The sequence below is a fragment of the Vespula pensylvanica genome, chromosome 25 (genome assembly GCF_014466175.1).
Source record: "Vespula pensylvanica isolate Volc-1 chromosome 25, ASM1446617v1, whole genome shotgun sequence".
NCBI lineage: Eukaryota > Metazoa > Arthropoda > Insecta > Hymenoptera > Vespidae > Vespula > Vespula pensylvanica.
The window spans coordinates 1-16,247 of NC_057709.1; the positions used below are offsets into that span (position 1 = coordinate 1).

Here is a 16,247-nt window from a genome sequence, read left to right on the forward strand (position 1 = left end):
CTACATTAAACTGAGAAAATTAATCATTTCGATTTGACGCCTGCACAACTAAACACGTTCGCGTAAAGATTACAACGATAACAAATAACAATGTTTTTCAATTAATGCTTACCAGTCGTCGTTGTCGCGTGTCGTATACCACGAATTATTGGAAATAAGTAAAATCGATGACGAAAATCCGGACGTCGTACCTCTTCCATTCTATAATCGAAAATAACAATGGCCTATATGGTTATGTTAGGTTAAGGAAGACAGTACGATAATTTGCAATTTGCCGTTGATCGTAATTGACATTAAGAAATTCATCCGCGGAAATCACGTTTTCGGCATTCGATCGGTATATAAAATAAGGGCGTACGTTAGATAAAATATTCCGAATGATTGAAATTAACGAGAGGACGAAGCTCGGTTGCGACACGTGCCACGAAAGAATTAAGAATGGCGGATCAAGCGGCAGCAAGGACGTGTGGACCGTCGCGCATGCGCATTACGTCATCTGTACAATGGCTTCTTCGCGTGTTTGTATTTCTCGATACCTTACTTGTTCGAACCATGGAAATTGTTCATTTTGATTAGAGATCTATCTGAGTAGAAATAAAGCTCGTAAGCGTGAAAACTATATTTGTGAGGAAAATGTTCATGGAATGAACATACATGCGCCCGCATATAATTATTTTCCATAAGAATATCTTTTATTATTGAAATTGTTACGCCGAAAGTATTCATTTTGAAGTTTTCACACTTAGAAGGAGAGAATAAATTAAGTTAATAGATTCGTTAAAAAGTCCGTGTTTGTTGATTACGTGTACTGCGAGGTCGAAATTATAAATTACTGAAAGTTTGAGTCAAAATTATCGTAATAAAATATTTAACAGTGGAAAAAATGCTAATAGAAGAAAGTTAAAAATTCAAAAGAAAAACAATATTAAATTTATACAAATTAAAGAGATATCAATATGAAATACAGTAAAGACCAGAAGTGATGAACAGCTTCAAAGAATGCAGTACAATAACTTACGTTTCGCAATTGAACGTGATCTATGTTTAGATTTACATATGAATAAATCTTAGTTGGATACATTAGTAAGTAATTTCAATGTAACAAATACTTTATTTAGCCTTTTCAATAACACTCACTATTTTCTCCTCCTTTGTCTATTTTGCCTTGTTTCTCTCGTTATTAATACGCCGATTACAAGGCTACCAACTTTTTGTCACAGGGATGCCAACGTTACACCTTGTAAAAACAAATTATGGGTGCGTTCTAAAGCCTCCAGTATTCTTTTACAATGAGCATTCTGCCATAGAATAATGGCTCTACTAAGATAGGAGGAATTGTATTAATAGGTAATATGCAATTCGTGCATATAATCTAAAAGAAGATTTTATTTTAATGCTTATTTGTACATTCTATGTATGTATAGAACACATGTGTGTATATACAGCACAGCAGCAGCAGACAGACACGCACACACGCGCGAATGATTAAAAAGTGAGGCTACTTCTTCCTTAATTTGATTATAATGTCCGCCATGTAAGGGATTATTAGAAGGGTAACTCTATCAGTTGATTGGTCGTTTGAATCGATTAAGAGCTCACCCTAGCGTTACTTGAGGAAAGCTTTGCTCTAGATTTTGCTCTGCAAGCAATTCTGCATGAAGTAATTGTAACGATCTAGTATAAGCATACTTGAATATGTTTCTTATATCTTCGAAATTTCTCATATTGTTATCATTATTAGTCCTATTAATTATACCGATATTCTCCTGTAGTTGTTTAACTTCATCTATTTAATATTTCATTCTACGATATAAATATATATCTTTTCCTTTCTTATTCTATCACTTGACTTCGTATGAAACTTATTATCTTTCACAATTTCAAATATACAAGATACTGTAAAGACAAAAAATAAATGATATCAGGAAAAGAGAATTTGTATTAACCGAATCATGTTTGAACGAAACTCATATAAGAATCTCATTGCAATAGTCCAATGAGAGATTCAAAATTCTTCCGCGTTCGCCGACGAATCTTTCTCAAGATAGACTTCCGGAATCGCATTGCTCGAATGGCGGACACCGTGGTTATCGTTTCTGTCAAGTACAATAGTTTTGATTCTGTAAACTCATGTAATATTAGCGTATCGGATGTATTAGAGTGGAGAAAAGTCGGGTCGCGCGAAAAATCGAAATATTTTACATCTACTCGGTGACTACTTTAATGATCGGTAAAACGGTCGTGAGCACCGGTATACCTGCAAGTTTTTGTTCTGTCATACACACGCAAGATAATAATCACCATTTCTAGCGGGAGGCACAAAAGGAGAGGAACTTGAAATATTTTTCAGAAAATATTACGAAAATACGAAAGAGCCCGTAAACTATGCGAATCAGATGATTCGAAGGACTTTGCGAAAAAGGGAAATATCGCAGATTTGAGTTAGTTCCCAATTCGTGTCGTTATGACGTACCGAACTTCGTACACGCGATCCTCCTTTAGCTCAATTTTCCTTTCCTTGGATTCGCAGAGAGATATTAATTATGTATTTTTCATCGTATTAACATCCTCTATATGAATTCTCAACGTGACTGCGTGTAATCTAATAGAATTACCAAATACTCTGTGTTTCATCTTATTTACTCACGCCTAATGAATATCGAAGCAAACACCATAATATTTCGTGAGATTTTTTATGTATTTTTAATCTTAAAATGTTATATTTTCTGCCTAATTTATAAAAGAGCAATATTAGTGCAACATGTAGCCAATAAATGAAATAAAGATGTTTTTCTTTGCTTTGTTTTCTCCTTTTTCTTTTTTCTTTTTTTACTTTTTCATATCATATTTCATTCTAGCCAGTCAATCATAGCGTTTTACCTATTTTTACAAAGTGAATATAATATATATATTACGCGTCGTGCATTACAGATATAGTTATGGAGGATAGTATGAGTGTAAAGTCTATGGAATCAGTGGCAACCAGCGATGAATATGAATTTGTGAGTGACAAAGGTACTACCAAGCAACAACAAACGTTACTTGAAGCACCGATGTTAAAAATTGCCAATAACGGAAATTTAGAAGATTTGCAAAATAATCTTCGTGAGGTATGCAAAAAGAATTGATGGAAAAATTAAAGATACATAATTTTAATTATAGTTATAATTATTTATTCATTACTGATTGAAATGATTTAAGGTATTAACGGAAGATTCAAAAATGGAGGGTAGAGATTACAAAGTAGCAAATCCTGGCCAACAAAAAGCTAAGAAAGTAGGACACAGCAAATTTTATGACGTTAGTTCCTGTATAAATGGTACAGAGAAGCAAGATGTAATGAAACCTGATGATTTCGTAGAGGAGGGTAAGTAGCATTTGTTTTTATTCTATAACTAAGTATATCCAATGGATTCGTTATAAAAGAAAATTTAAAAATTGCAAAAGGAAGGTTTGTATGTTTTAGAATTAAACACGTTATCGCATGTTCAACAAGAATGCACAATTTTCAATGGCGTTACATATCTGGGAGCTGCAGCAATAAATGCACCAAAATCAGAATGTGAAATACAACGTAATATGAATATTTTAAATGCCGAACAATCTCTTAACCTGGGTATTAAAATTTCAGTCTCTGTACCAAGTAGTTCCCAAGGTTCTGTTGTGTAAGTAGTATAATAATTCAATATGTTAGGTAAAAGGTAAATTGCAGTTTTCTTTTAATTATAATATAATAAAATGTCTAAGAGATGAAACTTTATGATTGATAAAATGACATGTAACATTTTTACCTTGTTTTTATAGTTTATACGATGCTGCCACTCAGCAACCAATTGCCCATTATGAAGTACAACGAATTTTATTTTACGCGCGCGGAGAAAGTTCTGGACTATGCGCTGCATGTTTCGCTTTCACATGGTCCCATGGAGATACTTTGGAATCTGCCATTTATCAATGTCATGTTTTTCGATGTAATATACCAGAAGCAGTAAGTGTTCTATTATGTTTAATGTTTATTTCAATTCCCGTAATATGCATTGTTAATTAATCGTTCGTTCTCATGTCCGTAGGTTGGACAAGTGTCAGCTTGTTTCTCCAAAGCTTTTCACAGAATACCACGATCAATGACAAATTCTTTGACAGGGAGTGACTTTAATAATTATAATTCAGGCGGTGAAAAGGTTAATTCTCGTGTATTTATTTTTGAAGTTACCATGGAAGTTAAGGAGGAAGATGGAAAAGGTGGGTTTAGTACTGTTCCTAAGGACAGAAATTGTTTCAAATTTCGGAGTAATATAGCAAAGCAAGTTTGTTTGAGTATTCAACAAGTTTCCAGTAAGGAAGGAGGTATTACTCTTGAGGTTGAAAGATGTTTTGGTGTTCTTGTTAGCCCAGGACGTAATGTGAAACATAGTGATATGCGATTACTTGAAATGGTATGCAATATTAACTTGACATTAAATTGATGTATGATATAAAATAATTATGACGTTAAATCGTGTGTGTGTGTGTGTGTGTGTGTGTGTGTGTGTGCGCGCGTGTGCGTGCGTACGTGCGCATATAGTAGTTTATATTTATAGAAATTATTACTGTTGCAGCAAGTTAGTACTGGTCCAATAATCCAGGATCGATGTTACAATATATGTGGTCAGTGGGATCCAGCTGATCCAGCTTTGGAAACTCTTAACATAGATACACCTAGAGAGGGCAAAATATTTATGACAGTAGCAGTTGATTTAGTTATACGAGGTATTAGGGAACCTGTCAGATTCGTAATCGAAACTCCTGTTAAAGTATTTCCACAAAATGAGAGATTTTGGTACTTTAATAAGAGAAATTTAGTACAACAATTTTATCTTAACTCCAAAGAGGTAAAATGCTTTTCGAATGCAAGAATATTCTTATTATTACACAAATTACTAACATTACGAAGTTTCATAAGATTAACTTTTCAACTACAGATAATATCTGGCGATGGAAGTGAAGTTCATTACGAGGTGCAAAGTATAGAAACATCAGGAGAATTAGACAGAAATAGATTAAATCTTGCTCTTAATTTAGCTTCCTTAATCAGATCGCCTTCTTTGACTAGCATCGACACTTTAACCCCTAAGGAGGAAATAGATTCAGGTTTTTAATATAATCAAATTTTACTATATATATTATAATATAATTTCTATAGTGACAATAATATATATTTTCATATATTCGTACATAGATGGAGATGAGCCAATGTTAAGCGGGACAGGAGAGGTATCGAAAGATTGTTCTGCAGGTGAATTGGCAAGTTGGGGAGAAGTTTTAGACAGTTGGCAAATTAATGAGCAACGTCCGAAGCTTCTAATAAAACTCACAAAACAAGGAATTCCTGAAGCATTGCGCGGTGAAGTATGGCAACGTTTAAGTAATTGTGACAATTCCCAGGAAATGATGGACAAGTATAGAACACTGATTACTAAGGTTCGATTACTTTTATCATTGTTTTTTTTCTTATTATAATCTCATTATACGGATATATAAAGAAACGCAATATCGCCAAAGTAACGTATATGAAATATATTAACAGGAAAGTAGCTGTGAAAGTGTTATATTGAGGGACATCAACAGAACATTTCCAGCACATGACTTCTTCAAAGAAACCGGTGGTTTAGGCCAAGATTCTTTGTACAGAATAAGTAAAGCTTATGCAGTATATGATGAAGAAGTTGGATATTGTCAGGGTTTAAGTTTTTTAGTTGCTAGCTTATTGTTACACGTAAGTAATTAATAGAAGTCTTCTAAACACTTCATGCATCATCCATATATTATTATATCGCCGATTCATTTTAATGCTTACAACATTTATTGACATTAATTGACAAAATCTATCCTTTTGTAGATGCCGGAAGAACAAGCCTTTTGTGTTCTGGTAAAATTAATGTACGATTATGGTTTGCGAGATTTATACAAAGACAGATTTGATAATCTTCACATGAGATTTTATCAATTGAATCGTTTAATAGAGGTTAGTCGAATCATTTTTACAGTAAAAAGACCGTGATGTGATTAGATTTTCTATAATTATAATTTATGAACACTATTCTGTCTTCAGGATCAACTTCCCGAACTTTACAAACATTTCTGCGATCGTGGTGTTGAAACACATATGTTTGCAGCACAATGGTTTTTGACTCTATTTACAGCTAGATTTCCATTGTACCTTGTATTCCACATTCTAGATGTTTTCCTCTTACAAGGACTCGACACTCTCTTCCAAGTAGCTCTCGCATTGTTAATGGTAAGCTATCTTCACACAAACTAGGTCTAGGTCAAATGATTTAATTATTACAAATAACGAATAAACCAAAGATTTTCCTTCTTATTCTACAGTTATGCAAAAAGGAGTTATTACAACTGGATTTTGAAAGCATTTTAAAGTACTTTAGAGTGCACTTACCTAAACGCTGCAGAAATGAAGAAATATCACGTTATGTAATGAAACTGGCCTGTTCCGTTACATTGAAGAAATTGAAGAAATACGAAGCAGAATTCATGACACTAAAAGGTAATTTTATATTTTATGTTTGAACGAATCAAATATGTATATAGATATATACGAAAATTTCTATAATTCTTTGGAGTAAACATACGTGTTTTATATGTTACTTCAAAGTTATTACTTGCCAGTGTGTATGTAAGTTCTATAAGGTATAACAAGTTGTTCATTAAAAAGGTTTGACGTATATTACAGTTAGTTTCTAAACATAGTACTTAATGAAGACAATTTTTCAACAAACTAGTCAGATTTAATTTGTGACATGATAAAAATTAATCAATAATCTTTAACAACGCATAGAATTAGAATATAAATTTAATGTTATACCTGTATTTTTTTAAATATAACACATAACGCATAGCACTTAAACGTGTCATATTACAATCGATGTTATCATAATTCTACTGATTCTATTCATATGTGTATGCGCGCGCGCGCGCGCGTGTGTGCGTGTGTGTTTGGCCGTTGTGTATGTATGTGATTGATTGCGCGTAAGCGCACATGGCACAAGCTTTATGTTATGTACCAAAGTAAAAATTGTGGTTCTAGTCACGTAATAATGTATTTTTTATATGGGATAAAAACCCACGAACAAAAAAGAACAAAATTGCTTTTTTTTTTACTTAGATTTATTTTATTTATTCTTTATGTAGCTATTTGTGAAGATAAAATTTTACTGAACATCATATTATGATAAGTATAAAAGATATACCCTTCATATAATTCCTAAAAAGCAGGTGGTGGTATGCTTTTTTATCATTATTTTGCAAGATAAAATTATTTGCCGTTATCATTGTATATCATTGTGCTCTTTAATAAATCTTTTACAATTATTTTATCCACATCCTATTTGTGAATCGAAATTTCTGATTAATGCACATTAGTTTTATGTCAAGTTTTGTTTTGGCAAAAACATCTTTCTTGTATGTTCAATAGTTATTTATTTTATAATGTAACATTTTGTGTGTATCTACATTATTCCATGCTTTTCTTTTTTACTATTTTGATGCAGAATTTGTACTGCTTTTTATTTATAAATTATTTATCATAGCTCACTGAAAAAATAAATTATCCTTTTAGAATATTGTTTACTTGTATCAATTACCTTTTTTTATCCTGGTTATCCTATAATTAATAAAACAAAGCTTTCACTTACTTACACAAAGAGCTGCATGAAAGATTATGCTTTTATGCTTATATAAAAGCATAAACACTTTACTAACGAAATTGTTATAGAATTTATTTTAAGTTATATCCCTGATATCATTTTTATTAAAATCCCAAAGAAAAATATTATTATTTGAATAATATTAATTTAAAATATAGGAATATGGAGATAGACAGGGAGAAGTCAAAATAGATGAGTAGCATTGCATTATCTTTTCTAACCATTCTTTGCATGAACATTGATAGACTTCAGTAGAAATCAGTAATGTACTTATAACGTAGATTAATGTTATTGTTATATGATCACAACATCATAAAAATGCTTTATTGTAACTACTCGGTAATGAAAGTAGTCTTAGAAAAAGTAAATTCTAAATCATTTCTAATAAATAACATGTAATAGATGATAATGTTGAAAAAGCGTCAATCTCCGTTTAAAGAATATTATCATAAAATAATATATATAAAGACAAATCATAGGCACTAAATAGAAAAAAAAAGCTCAATATTACATAATGTATTATAGATTTTAAGCATAAGTATAAGCATTCATGATTTATTCATGTAAATTGTTTTCATCCAGAGGCTCAAGAAAATGCAGATGAATACAGTAATGAGGTGGAACAATTAAGAGGTACAGTTGCAAGAAACGAGGAAGAAAAGCAGAGATTGGAAGCAGAGCTTGCTCAAGTTAAAGAAATGCTGCAGCGTGAGGTAACAAGAGCAGATGCAGAGAGCCGTAGAAGTAATATTATTATTGCTGAGTATAAACAGGTACTTAATCATTTTGCAAAATATTTAACTCCATTTGTATTATAATAAACCTTTTGTTTGTAGATTTGTCAACGTTTGGAAGATGACTATAATGCTGCAAAAGCAACTTTAAGTGAATTACGGGTGAATAATCTTTATCGACCACTATTAAACTTGATAAATGTAGAAATCATGATAAAACATAAAACACTTTTTACAGTCTAAGGTATCAAGGTGTGACAAATGTAGAACATGCATAATGGATTCATCTAGTATATTAGCAGATATAGCACATCCTTTAGAAAATCGAATTGACCCTATGTTGCATAGAGTACAAGAAAGAGTAAGAGAATTAGAATTAGAATTGGCACAGACAAAATTAGCACATGTGGAAGCAGAATGTAGAAATCAGGTAAACTTAAAGGATAAATAGATATAAGTATATATATATATATGTGTGTGTGTGTGTGTGTATATATGATATACGATTAAATGATATTGTAAAATTGTTATAAAGATATAATCTAATATATAGTGAATATAATCTAGGATTTGACACACCAATTACATGCAACTGCTTCTGAACTTCAAGCTGCAAGAAATAGTTGGCCATGGCTCAGTAAAACTTTATCTAGTATAAAGGAAGCAGCAAACAAGCGAGATGTTATAGGTCCTTCGTCATTAAGAGATTTAAGACGTGAAAGTACTCCAGGAGATGACGTACATCATCATATAATAAGTTCACGTAGCCGTGATAGTCGTGATAGTCTTAAGGAAATGGTTTAATATGGTAAGTGATCTTCTCATGGCATGTGCAATTATACTTGAATATTGCATTTAAAAATTATGATTATTTCAATGAAAACATCACAATAACATGATTTTTTTAAGTAGGCCAAAGTAGTAGAAGAAATATATATACATACATATATATATATATATATATATATATATATATATATATATATATGCTAATATTATGAAATTTATTTGCTGCTGATATTGTGAAATTTATGTATTCGTTATATTAACATAACGCATGCATAACGTACCTATAACTAATGCAGCTGTATTATCTCCTACACTAATGTTGTATTAATTTTTTTATTTTTAAGAAATTATTTTTTAATATGCACATTTATTTTTATAAGTTCTTAACATGTTAGATATTAACACTAAAATTACAATTTTTTTTATTTTTCTTTTTTTTTTCGTGAAATTACATAAAAAAGAGCATGGTGCAAATTTTCGAATAGTTCTAAATATAGAGTTATAAATTACAGAGTTAGTCTAATTGAAATATTAGTGCTTTTGTCCTTCAATTTATAGAAGTGACCAAGATCTAATGAGAAGAAACCTAAATAAGCAAATAATTAACTTTAGTCAAATTTGCATAAAAAAGTTTCATTATAAAAGTACATAAAGAATGACATTGTGCATGCAGACAAAAGAAACTATTCACAATAATAAATTATGGAAACGAAAATATTTATCCCATGTTTTCTATGGTATTTATTTAAAATTCGAAAAGTGGAAAATAAAAATGTTGCGAGAAATGTTCACTCATATGTATGCATATGTTATATGTCTAAACTAAAATATATATACACATAATTATTTCTTGGGCTGTTAAGGATATTTAAAAGCAAAAAAGAAAAAGACAGAAAAGCTATTTTTTGTTATGTTTATGCATTCTCTTTGCTAATTGTAATTAATTTTAATAATAATTGTAACACTAATTGTAATTACATGAGGTATCAATGGAATAGGTACCAGTTGAATCTAACGAGATGACTTTTAAAATTTTTACTTATATTATTGATCTTGTAAACAATACAAGTGTTATATTTCTTTTCTTAAGCCATATATAATCTTTTCGGTCTTTTCTCTCTCGTTTTCTTTAATAGTTTAAAAAATAATTGTCTAATGTGGACATATATGTATATATACATACTCGCTGATTGAATAGGCAAACTTACATATTTATACAATTGATATTTAACATATAAATACTAATGAAAAGAGATTAATCACTTAATTTATTTTTTGTACCGATTGATTTCATAAGTGTTAAATTCACATTCCAAAGCTTTATGAAAGCAATATTATATTTATTGTGTGTCAATTAGTTTTAAGTAAAGAAAACTGGGGCATTTATATGTTAAAATATTAATATAAATATCGTACGTTAATATATTTTTCTAAAAATTATGGCAGTCGTTATTTCCTTTTATTTCAGAACGAAACAAATTTCCAAATATCTTGTAAGCACTTCGAAATATAAATTCATTAATATCATTTCATATCACGTGAACTAGATATAATACAGACCACTCTGTGTGTCATTACAGTTTTATAAGTATATGTACACATGTAATCCGATCATAATATAAATTTTAATGATGAGAGTTTTTTAATGAGATCAGCCATACAGTCTTACAAACGTGATTTTACTATAAATCATTCTCTCAATTTCGCAGATATTCATTTAATATTATCAAATATAATCTGGAAAAATTAAGATATGTTATCTAGATCAGTATGTTTCATCCAGATTTAGTTATTTTAAGGAAAATGCTAGATATTTGAAGGATCAAAGAATCTTGCCACAACGCACTGATATTAATGACAAAATATGCAATAGAAGGATCAATAAAATAATATATGTAGCTTCTAATGTTATCTATATAAAATAATTGAACATATTTAAAGTGATTTCGTGTAGAATTCTCAATTTGAGCTCGCGTCGAGGGTTATATAATTAGAATGTTGACTATAAATCGATGACATATTGTAATAGTGGATTTTATCAATAATTATACAAGTTAGTTTGATTTCTAAAAATTTCAGATAGTAAAAAAATGTTTGTAATGATACTGTAACTATTTAAATTCTTTTGTGCCATTATTTTGTAATATGTAAATATTTTTTTTTTTTTTTTTAATTCTAACTTCGTTATCTTTAATCTTAGTCTGATGGAACTTTCAGTTATCGATTTAGTTATTAATCTAGAATCTCATTATAAAATTGTGGATATTTGTTCTGTAAATATAAAATATATAATATTGAAAAGAGATGAAGTACCATAAAATTGTAGGAATATAAAATGTCTTGGAGCTTTGACAACAAACTATGGAAGCAAGCAGAAAAAATACAAAGAAAAGTATAATACAAAGATTATTCCAATTTATGAAATACTTTCGTAGTTTGGGTGGAAAGCTCTCTGCCTCCCTATGTATATATAAATAAATAAATATATATATATAGTGTGCGTGCGTGTGCATATATATATATATACACATACGTGTATTCGTAGGTATAATACGTGCGTGTATACACACGACATACGACGTACATACACTCACGTATATCAGCATTTATTTTATCACTGTAAACCCTGTAACATCATAGCAAAATTACTGAAATAAATATCACATCTCTGTACTATTTGTAAGATAATCTTTTTAATTAAACATTTTCTTAATAGATCATAAATTGCGTAACGTATGAAACACATGAAAGGATCTTGGTAAATATAATGACACAAATAAGTATAATATTTATATAGAACTTTTATATCGTTTATTTGTTAAAGATATCCACACAATAATGAAATTAAAAAACATGCGATTTCAGTCTTACATTGAGTCTTTTTCCACTAAACTAATCGTGGACTTGGCTTATATGTAAATACAAAACAAATATAATATTAAATATATGCTAATGGAATAACTTTCCTACTACTCTCTTATCATAAAGATATCGGAGAAAAAAAAAAAAAAAAATAATCTGAGGAAAATCTTGTATCATAAAAAAGTATGTTTTTGCAAACTTTGGTATTTTGTAATACTTTAACAGGGGGCAAAAAAAAAAACAGATCACTATACGTTGTTAAACTTTTTGTCATATCGCTTATAATGATATTTATATGGATTGTTTTAAATGGGCCACTGCATTTTAAATCAAAAAGTATACTTCACTGGATATGTTAATAAACTTAGATAAAAAAGAAGAAGAAAAAAAAAAAATAATAATAATAATAATAATAATTAGATAAAAAAAATTAAATGAAATATAAATGTATCAAAATTATTAATATTCTTAATTTTATAGCTCAAATTCGAAGAATTATATAGGCAGCAATGAATGATGATGATGATGATGATATGTCAGAATTTTCTTCCTCGATAGTATCACGTATTTCTTTTTACCCATTCATCACTATCAGCGTTACTATTAGAAGAATAATGTACGGAAACGATGTCTTCAAAATTGTTACCGTCCTCGCTATCTGTGTCTTGTATTACTTCGTTATTATTATCAATATTATTCGCATCCGTAAAATTACTCGATATTTCGTCATTATTTTGATCGCTATCTTCTACGGAGGAATTGCTATCAAAGCCTTCATCGCGATCCATGCCCAAATATTCCGCGCCGCCTGAATATACAACGTACGTGTGATATAAAAATATTATTCAAAGACAAATATGATATAATTTACCTTCTATAAGATCAAAGGGGACCAATTCTCTAGGATCTCTTAAAATATGTCCGTCAACAACATCCATTGGATTAGCCATTTCTAATATTCTCAATAGCCATACAGGAAAGCCATTTTCAACGACATAAATATCGTTTTCATTCTCAAGATCGTTTTCCAAAACATTAATGAATGGTTGCAGATTTTCGATATCATTATCAGCAACAGCCATCATATTATTTCCTTCGTTATCCCTATTATTATTTGCGAGATCGCCATTTTCTATCACCACTGGTTCTAGATTTTCAAACTGTGGTGCTTCCGCTACACTTGGTGATTCTGAATCAGGTATCCGATCGTGTGCTATACTAGATAGATCATACTCCGGTGTCATATCCGGTGCCGATGCAGAATTTGGATAGCCAGAATCTATAATCTCTGGTGACCAGCTATTTGGAGGAGTCTCTAAAGACTCCGGAGAATTAGGCTTTATTTCTGCAATGTTACGTGAACATTTTATAGACTTTGGACTGAAATTGTTTGGATAATTCTTACATCCAATAACAGTTTTTATTAAACATGTTTCAAATTGAATATTATTTACATTTTCTACTTCCTCAGATTGTAATGTATCTTCGTTGCTTATATTTTCAAGCCTTAACGATTTGTGATTACAATTTGTTTCTTTATTAGCTTTTGCAATACTTCGTGGAGAACTTGTGTATTGCGGTTGATTTGTACTTGATGCAGATACACAATCCTCTGGAACAAAATGATCTTCATAATAAATCTTTTTTTCCTCTGTATTTACTTGCTCAAGTTCTGCAATACTCGTTTCATTACACTCATCAATTTCATTTTGAAAATAATTTGTGCATTCTGTGCATGATGATACTTTTCCATTCAAAGATGTATCGAAATGCATACAACAAGAAGCAGTTGCTTCTTCCAAATTAACAGATTCATCTCTCAATGTGTCTAACGAATGAAAAGTGTTATTCAGCAATGACGAATGTGACAAGTTTTTATCTATAACTGTGTCATCGCGGTAGGAACTGTTCAATTGATCCAAATGAATTAATAGCGGTTGAGGCGATATCGAAGATGATAATACAGACGTAGAATGGTAAAAATCTAATGTCTCATTTAGTCCTTCAGCGGGTTTTATAAACGTATTATCGTCATTATGTGTGTTTGCATCACTGGTTGTATCGCTATCGGATGACATATAGGATTTCATTTCAAACGATGACGCATCATCATTTTGTAAAATGGAATTATTTGGAATTGAATCAACGGAAGATTCGTGAACGTTTATGCTATCAGGAAGATTATTAACATCTGGTGATTCATGTTCAACATTAAACAGAAAAGTATCGCTAAAATCTATGGTAGAGTCACTACTATCACTCCGTTCTTCATCCCAGCTATCAGATTGCCAGGGTTCCTCTGTATATCCCTCGAAATAACGTCCGATTTCGTATCGTTCATTCATTCTACCGTCATCAATTTCTGGGATAATTGGTTGCTCTGGAATATATGTAACGGGACCTTCTCCGTGATCAACAATGGGCCATCCTGCTTCTTCCAAAATTATTCTCAATGATACCATCGTAACTTTAAATTTACTCAATAACGATACCAAAGATTTAAGCGACAATTCTCCTTTTAAATTATCAAAAGTCATAGCTTGGTTAACATGATACATAACATCATCCAAAATCTTCTGTTCGTCTGAACGGGCATCAACTCTATATGGGAAGCTATGCGAAGATACGAGCTTAAATAAATCATCAGTACCTGACAATTCCGAACCGCACTTTTCACTCTTAAGACAAAAAACAGCCATTTGAGTGCAAGAACCTAAATGCTCCGTACCTTCTGGCCCATCGCAAATGCCATGGAATGTCACTTGATAATCTGGATATCTTAGAACAATATTACGTCCCCTACAAATGAATATAATTCTTTGCAAAGTAACTATATAAACGTATATGTATAAGTAATTAGAAGATGTAAAAAATTTACCAATCTTGGAATTGTTCCCTAGTCCATTCGAATTTGTGATCTAGATGACGGAATCCGGGATAAGAAAATAATACATTAAATTCTACATTTGGCGTTGTTATAATAACTATTCTTGGTTTGATATAACCAAAGATATTAAATGGAAGATCCGTTAATGCGTCTGGATACAAATGTTCAATCCTAAAAAATTTCATTTACTACAGTTAGATACAAACAGACTTTTAAGAAATAATTATGTTGGTCGTAACGCACAATTCTATGCAAGTCACAGCATCGGTTTTCTCCAATTTTGTATCATGGTCTGTAACGCTCCCTTCGTAAACATGTATTGCGAATGGTTTTTGTCGACAATGTATAAAGTCACAAACCAATGGTCTGGCTTTACTTTTGTTAATATCGAGAACAGTTCTATCAATGTCTACGCATAATATTTCGTCTACATCGGAGATACTTTTCAGATGAACCAAAAAGTTAAGATTTGCACAGCCAAAATCTACAATCTATGAAAATAACATGGAAATAGATAATGTGATAAACTTTATTAGGTTTAAGAAATATTTATCAAGAGGGATGATAAATTTCATTAATAAATTTCAAGAGCTATATGATCTGCTACAGTTGATGTTGAATAAATAAAATGCACACAACTATGAAAAAGCATATATAAATGTGATATCAGACCTTTCGTATCTGGCCTTCGTATTTATCGCTGGAAAGTATATCGACTGCTGCATAATATCTTTGTATGGAAGCTGGTGGAGAAAATCTTATTCTTTTTTCCTCGTAATAATTTAAAAGCGTATCGGGATCTATTAAGTCATAGATTGCATCCCGTACAGCAGGTGTTGTATTCATATTATTTTCTTTTTTGCTACAATAACTATCATATGCGTACTTTCGAAAGAAGTAAAATACATAAAGTAAAGTTATAAACATAGTTAATTAAAGATATGCTGTTAAAATGTTTACGAACCTCGACGCACGTGTTTAGTCGTATCGCTTCAAAGAACGAGAGCCATGTTACTTTAATGCTTCTTTGTCCCAGACACAGAAGCGTCATTTAGCTCATGCGTATGAAACGCCATCTATACGCGTAGCGCGACAATCGATCGCACGATCGTCACTGATTGGTCGAACGTATATTCCAATAGATTTGAAAACAAATCAATGTTTGAAAACAAGTCAATGTCATTACGTTCAATCCTTATTGTTAATGCCAAGATTGGACGGACACGTTCTTCGATGACAGAGCTGAGGTAACCTGTTTAATTAATTTAACAC

General features: G+C 30.9%; 2 protein-coding genes across 5 annotated transcripts; one reads left to right on the forward strand and one right to left on the reverse strand.

The window, feature by feature from the left end:
* The first annotated feature begins 2,021 nt into the window (after positions 1-2,021).
* LOC122637244 (rab GTPase-activating protein 1) lies at positions 2,022-10,101 on the forward strand. 4 transcript variants are annotated; one of them, XM_043829237.1, is made up of 17 exons: positions 2,022-2,683; positions 2,932-3,110; positions 3,202-3,367; positions 3,452-3,665; positions 3,805-3,988; positions 4,071-4,436; positions 4,599-4,871; positions 4,962-5,130; positions 5,219-5,460; positions 5,567-5,755; positions 5,879-6,004; positions 6,092-6,277; positions 6,370-6,544; positions 8,286-8,476; positions 8,540-8,599; positions 8,676-8,867; positions 9,005-10,101. In XM_043829237.1, exons 1-17 carry the CDS (start codon positions 2,653-2,655, stop codon positions 9,239-9,241), a joined length of 3,180 nt encoding a protein of 1,059 aa, XP_043685172.1. In that variant the 5' UTR covers positions 2,022-2,652; the 3' UTR covers positions 9,242-10,101. The 4 variants fall into 4 exon arrangements, with proteins under 4 accessions (XP_043685172.1, XP_043685173.1, XP_043685174.1 ...); XM_043829238.1 differs by having other exon boundaries at positions 2,023-2,683; positions 3,467-3,665; XM_043829239.1 differs by having other exon boundaries at positions 2,023-2,441.
* A 1,287-nt stretch (positions 10,102-11,388) lies between these two features.
* LOC122637245 lies at positions 11,389-16,085 on the reverse strand. The gene is made up of 5 exons (XM_043829242.1): positions 15,648-16,085; positions 15,219-15,466; positions 14,967-15,146; positions 12,960-14,887; positions 11,389-12,896 (listed from the first exon to the last, which is right to left on the reverse strand). Exons 1-5 carry the CDS (start codon positions 15,900-15,902, stop codon positions 12,649-12,651), a joined length of 2,859 nt encoding a protein of 952 aa, XP_043685177.1. The 5' UTR covers positions 15,903-16,085; the 3' UTR covers positions 11,389-12,648.
* Positions 16,086-16,247: the final 162 nt, after the last annotated feature.